Source organism: Gigantopelta aegis, unplaced genomic scaffold, assembly GCF_016097555.1.
Source record: "Gigantopelta aegis isolate Gae_Host unplaced genomic scaffold, Gae_host_genome ctg3741_pilon_pilon, whole genome shotgun sequence".
Taxonomy (NCBI): domain Eukaryota; kingdom Metazoa; phylum Mollusca; class Gastropoda; order Neomphalida; family Peltospiridae; genus Gigantopelta; species Gigantopelta aegis.
Window position 1 is genome coordinate 30,632 of NW_024533488.1, and position 7,399 is coordinate 38,030.

The following is a 7,399-nucleotide window of genomic DNA, read 5'->3' on the forward strand; positions in this document are numbered from 1 at the left end:
ACCAAACTTATACTTTTTACAACTAATAAATTAATGTCTTTTATACGAAGTTAATAAACAAAATAAATTAAATAGTAATAATAAATACTATTATAACTATATATATAATGCAATCACTTACATAAAAAAAATAACACATCAAAGGACCAACCAATACTAGTTATCAAAAATATACTATATTGCAAAATACTGCGTGGAAGCACGTACCAGAATCAGCTACGAGCTTTTCACGGCAGGAGAACCGAATATTACCTAATTATACATGTCTAGTTATTTTGTAATATTGAAAGATGACTGAAGAAGGTGATTATGAGGACAAAACGTTCTCTATTTCACTGTCTCTTTTTCTTTCCAGTAGCAGCAACAGTCACAACAGATATACTAACAGCCTCTACTGAACTGATTACAGAGGAAGGACTAGAAGTGATCTCTAATACAATATCATCACCTCTAGCTGAACAACATTATACAAGGTATAAAGAAGGGTTAAAATGAACAGCCATATAAAGGACAATTCAAATAATAGTCTATTTATTGTTAATTATACAATTTTATTGTTTGGCCCTCAGTATGCCAACCAGTAATTGTTCTAAGATAGATATAGGCCACATATACTGCATGTGTTATTCACATTGATTTATTCCATTGTTATAATGACTATTTAAAGTATCAAAGATATGAAACACAATGTACTGACCACTGACACATATCACAACAAACAACTCTTATTGCAAGTGTTATTTGCTGGATAAAACTGATCACATTTTAAAAAATTGTTGCAATAATCGCGGTTTCTACTAGTCCAGCAATTTTTTGCTCATATAGAAATCTTTATTATTATTTTATAATTCTATTCTTGTTTTAGCAATGACTGGTGTAAATTATTATTTCAAGATGGCTACCTCAAAGTGGTAAGGAAAAGATAGTAGATTATTTCATTGTTTTAGTTTTATATTCTAGTTAAAACATTTGGCTCTCTCGGGAGAATTACAACGATCTAACATCAGAGCTATTTGTTGGAAGGTAATATCTAAAAATAATAAGTAAATGTCACTTTGTTTGTCTCAGATATTCCTAGGATGTCTCCCTGAAAATCAGAGTCAGTGGGTGGAGTTTTCTAACAAATCTAGAGCAATTTACAAGTCACTAAAGCAAACAGTTAGTTATGGATTTGATATACTCTTTATCTCTCTTACTTATGGTCTCACAGTATATGGTAGACCCTCATACTGATGTTGAATCAACACTTGATCTCAATATCCATAATCCTCTCTCATTAGATGATGAAGTAAGATTAAAACAGATGATATTTTCTTACATCTATTTAATATTTTTGTTTATTCTCATTAAATAATTTATTATCTTCATAATTAATTAACTACATGTGTTCATTTAATTATTTCATTAATCTATTTAGAGTCCATGGAATCAGTTCTTTCAAGATGGTGAACTCAAACAAACAATAACTCAAGATATTGTCCGAACTCATCCTGATCAACAGTTCTTTAGACAACAAGAGATTCAGTAAGTTATATTACAATTTGAAAGAGAATGCATGATATGTGTTTTAATATCTGTTAATTAGCCAAGCATGTTTTAACTTTTATTAATGGTTTAATAACTGTTAATAAACCAACCATATTTTGTTTTTTTTGTTTTTATGTTATTTCTAGAAACTCAATGTTGGATATTTTATTCTGCTATGCCAAGGAACACCCCGATCTAGGTTATCGTCAAGGTATGCATGAACTGTTAGCTCCTCTCCTGTTTGTACTACATGCTGAATGTAGAGATGATGTCCACTCTGATGACACACTAAGGTAAGTAGATATAATATGAGACCAATATAATTAATAGTTCTATCTTTCTCTCTCCTCTCTCACTTATATTAGTCTTGAGTTAAAGGTAGTAATGGATCCAGAATATATCGAAGCAGATGCTTTGTAAGTATAGTGCATTATGTAGTGTTTCCATGTATACTTCTCTCTCTCTCTCTCTGTAGCGCTCTCTTCTCAGAGTTAATGGAGGGTATGCAGAACTTCTATCTTAGTGCATCATTAGAAGCTGATTTACATAAGGTAAATCTAATTATCATTGATAATAATAGGGCCTTCCTCTCACTCTAGGCTAGGGAACAACGAGCTAATGGACAATCTGGTAATGCCATGAAGTTAGATCCACGAGTGGCACTACCATTTGAATCCAAAGACTTTATAGCACCAGTAAGTATATATTGTAACAACAGGAAGTAAATATAATTGTATATATAATGCAAGTAAATATAATATAAGTACAATACTGTAAATATAATATAAATATAATATAACTGTACATAGAAGTAATATAACTGTACATATAAATAAATATATAACAGTAAATATAATATAATATACTGTAAATATAACTGTAATGTATTATTATTAACTTACCACTGTTACAATAAGAAAGATTATACAAATATGAGAGAATGTCATAAGTCTAGATTAAGTTGGTCCTTTTGAGTCAATGAAGTGATAAAATATATTCTGTGTTTAATGAAGAGTTAGTTAGTCACTAAAGTTCGTGTTATTAATTAACTGTTATCTTCTTGTGTTAATCAGACATCAGCTATTGCACGTAAACTCGACTACATTCATGACCTTTTACTTAAACGAGCTGACGAACAACTCTATTATCGTCTACAAGATCTGGGAATTCCCCCCCAAACATATGGCATGTATGTATTATATGGGGATATCCTCTATATAAAGTACTAATGAGTCAGTTGATAGAATAATCATAGTGATTATCAATTGTGTAAACATTTTCAAATACCTAAGAATAGTAATGTTATAATATATAGAAACCCAGATATATTAAAAGGTGCTATATGTTATTGTCTGAGTATGTCCCTGTGAAAGTTATGATAATTAGAATAGTTTTACAATTATGTAAACACATGACTGTTGACTTATTCTAGAATCTACACATGTTATAATAATGTTAGTTTATTGTTATAAGTGTTAAACTAATGTGGTTTTAACAAATATCATTAATATTTGAACAAGTTAATAGAAAATAGTACAAGTTTGATAAGCTATTATATCTTATTTCATTGCATTGGTCTCTGTAGTCGGTGGATCAGACTATTGTTTGGACGAGAGTTCTATCTGCCGAGTGTCCTACAACTCTGGGATGCTTTGTTTGCTGAGGGTGTGTCTCTGGCACTAATGGATTATATCTTTGTTGTTATGTTAATACAAATAAGAGATACATGTAAGTAGAAATTAATGGAAGAGATTTTTATAAATCTCTTTCCCTCTCTCTCTCTCACACACACAGTATTAACTGATGATTATGGGACATGTATGCAACTACTTATGAAGTATCCTACTATTTATGAAGTCTCTGATTTAGTGCAAAAAGCTTTACATTTGAAAAACCCAGTTTAGTGAGCAATGTATTATGCTAAATGATACTGTAGTATGTGTTGTAATCTTAATACCTCTTTAATTGCTATATAGTCTTCTTGTCCTCTCTCTCTCTCTCTCCTCTCTCCTCCTCTCTCTCTCTCTCTCTCTCTCTCTCTCTCCTCTCTCTCTCTCTCTTCTCTCTCTCTCTCTCTCTCTCTCTCTCTCTCTCTCTCATCTCTCTCTCTCTCTCATCTCTCATCTCTCTCTCTCTCTCTAGACTCTTTATCCTAATCCAGTACCCTATGTTCGAGAATGGACACAATTTAACAATGTCCCTGTGAGAGTGTCAAACCAACTTCATGTTCAAGAGCAACCTTCTCCAGAGGGTATGAAGAAGTCACAACGGGTTAGTATTAATAGTAATGTCTGTGATGAGTAGTATTAATAATCATTATCATTGTGTAAGTGTGTAAGATGTAAATTAAAGTTTGAAAATCCTTTTTTATGTGGTTTGGTACCATTTCGTATTTGTAGTCATATCATAGATAATAGAGTAAACTTACTTTATTATTTATAATCATATGGTGTTAAAAAAACATTCCTCTCGTTTTACTCATGCATAACTTGTATGTGTTAAGTACAAGATCACCCTCCACCCATTGACTAGAAATAATGAAAAATTCTTAATAAACACATCAATAACAAAATGATAACAATCTATCAAGTTATTTACAGTTGTTAATGAAGTCAATAATACACACACATTGAAATAAAACTATACCAACTATAATATATAGACACACACACAGTTAGTCTTTTTACAGACTATGCTCTTTTTATTAAAGAGGTATTTCATGATAATAGATCACTCCACCACTAGTTACAACAAATAGACCATCAATAGTAGCATCAATTTGAGAGAGACCAGTCTCTGGAAAATTAACAGCTCCCACAAACCAGCACATGGTATCTCACAGCGATAGAGGTTGTCCCACGCCAATAGCAAAGATATCTCTCATACCAGCTGTCACATATTCATTTTACCTGGATATAGTACGCCAATCACCTCGTCCATCAACAACGTCGTACATATATAGTGTTAGTAGTAGTATTAACAGCATAGAGATAGTCAAAACCAGCATCAATTTGATCAAATTTGCCAGGAAATTTTTGTATTGTTCCACTGATATGACGCCACCTGTATATGTCTTTATTGTTGTTAAGAACCAAACATATGTATTACTACCAGAAGCAACATCAATCATATTAGTAATTTCAGTACGTTGGCCCCACTTCCTGTAGTGTCCATGAATTTGAGTAGCTGTAACTATCACGTGAGACAGCCCAAGCAATAAATGGATTCAGTATCAAAACTTCTTACGTTATCAGCTGAATGAATCCAGTTGCCAGTACAAGGTCGTGCACAATATGAATCTGTCCATATGGATTGACTCCCCAAACATAGTCAGCATTAGCGTAAACTTGAGTCATCGACCCAATTATTTTTAGCCCACTCCTCACCAATATTGCAATGAGCTGCTGTAGAGAGGAGAGATAAAAGAATAAGATGAACAGTTTGCATTGTAATTGTAGGATAGTTATTGTTTGTTATAATCTGTTTGCCTGTTCTATGTGTTTTGATGATAGTAGAGTAGCTTTTTATATACAAGTCAAAAGGACATAATCTGATGTGAAAATATTCTTGATATGGTTACTAATGTTCTTCTATTATTATCATTAAGATGTTTAGTTAACTAACACTAACATTTATATTGACAGTTACCTAAAATATGTTGTTTTTAGACTTGTCTTGTGCAATAGGTTATCCAAGTAAGTGCTTTCTTAGATAGCTAGCTATGTATATCAAAGAAAAAGGTCATCCATGCACATAGTTTTTTGCTGACAAAGTATCCTTTTAAAGAGATATTTCTTGATAATAGATCACTTCACCACTAGTTACCGCAATAGACCATCATGTTTGCCATTTTGCGACATCACTTTTGACAGCACTAGAGATACATCAACAATTCTTTGAACTTGTATACACATTCTCAAGGAAATTATTGATCTTTTCTTATTCAATTCATCTTTAATATGTATCTCTCTCTCTCTCTCCTCTCTAGATTGCACATAAGACAAGAAGTGTTATTGTATCAGCTTAAAAAAAATGCATATTCCTACAAAACCAATTAATCTTCCAACAAAATTTCTTTATCTAAATTTGGAAAGCAGGTCATCATCTCTTCAAAGCCAGACACACCATGTACAACTGTTAATATAATTGAACAGGCTAAAGTGGATGAACAGGAGATGATAAAAAAATCCCAAGGTTTGTTTTGTTAATTATGAGGGTTTTTTTAAATAGTTCACTAATTACCCATAATTATAATAATAATCATGTGACTATGAAAGGATGTTATCAATAAAGTTGTCAAAATCTTTAGCCCTTTCTACCATAATCAGATATTAATGATGTCTTTTATCTAGACAAGGCCCTAGGCTCTAAGTGAAATTGTGACAAAAAAAAATTAAAGAGCAGCTTTGAAAATAATGACAGCTTGTGAAGCAAAGTGATTTGTATTGTGGTCGAAAAATGGAGAAGTATTTCGCATGAATTGCAACTTCAAGTAGAAAACTAGAGATACCTGAAAACAATGAGACACCAATGTATTTAGCAATTGCGATTAAACAGGTCATTAGTACATTTTGTTTATTGTAGGAGTTATTGTGCTTTATCAATTATTACCAAATTAAAGTATGTAGTCAAATTTTGTGTACTTTTAATTATTGCATACCTGGATGTCATATTATCAGTAACTTCCTTTACATCCTGTATTGTTCATACATAATTTTACTTCTCTGTTTAGATTCGAGATCTCTTGCTTCATAAACTACCTTTCTCTGGAGAACTACCAGACTATGAGACATTGCAAGTAAGATGGATACATGTTATTATTGTTGCTGTTGTTTGAAATGCTCCTTTTTAGCCTCCTCCTCCTGATAACAAACCTTTGTTTGAGTCTGAGATGTTGATCATCCACTGTGACACTGGGAACAAGATTGGAAAGACCCTTTGTCAAATTAAAGCTTATTCTATTAATTTTATAACAACATTGCGCACTTGTAGGTATGAGATATTACTGTAGTTTGTGTTTGTGTATGTGTGTTGACTCTAAATTTGGCCATTATATTTGATTGTAATTTTCTTTTAATTGCTGCACACTTTTATATGAACAGATACTTTTCTCTTTTTGTTTCTTAAATTTGATGTACTTTCTTCTTAAATGTGTAGATGAAATTCAAAATAAACAGTTGTTTATAATAATTGTATCTTTAATAGGAAATTAAATCAGGACAAGGAAACACTGCTTTTAAATAGGTTTATCCTGTGAGCTGATGGATGATACCTTAAATTGATGAGAAAGTGGATCCCACAATGCTGTCATCTAATCGATATGACTGTGTGCTCGTAATTCCTTTGTTCATTACTAAATTTTTCCACTCCTGTTCCATTTTTCTTTGTACTTTTTAAGAAGTTTTGATTTTCTCTCCTATACTGACACCATAGTGTATTCACAGCCAGTATGCTCCATGTTGCAATGAGCACTGTTAATGCCATAGCTTACATAGTATAGCAGCTTCTTCACTAGTACATATGAGTCCACCTCGATGACTGTGACCTTTTCATTTTCACAGTATTTGGATAAAGTAAGAGATGATTTGAAGCCTGTATCATAGCCTTTATTGCATACACAACTCCTTCCCACCCATTTTCCGTGAACACAAAAGATCCTCCATATCTGTACTGATGTTTCTCCATGGTAACTCCATAATAACAGACATCACACAGGATTGTGGCATTTATTATGATATTATTATTATAACTTAACTTATATAGAAAAAGGGCGGGACAATATCCATAACCAAGACAACGATCCTGGCCAATCAAATACGCCGCAATTGCGATAGCGTACAACGGATTTTTTTGACCAATCAGATCTCTTGCC

The 7,399-nt window shown here is 32.3% G+C and overlaps 1 protein-coding gene across 1 annotated transcript; it reads left to right on the forward strand.

The window, feature by feature from the left end:
• Window positions 1-1,047: 1,047 nt before the first annotated feature.
• LOC121392402 (TBC1 domain family member 5-like) lies at window positions 1,048-3,255 on the forward strand (the record flags this gene model as incomplete). The annotated part of the gene is made up of 7 exons (XM_041523628.1): window positions 1,048-1,158; window positions 1,418-1,524; window positions 1,674-1,797; window positions 1,858-1,943; window positions 2,003-2,078; window positions 2,601-2,716; window positions 3,113-3,255. Coding segments are annotated over exons 1-7 (763 nt in total), but the record flags the coding sequence as incomplete, so codon positions are not given.
• Window positions 3,256-7,399: the final 4,144 nt, after the last annotated feature.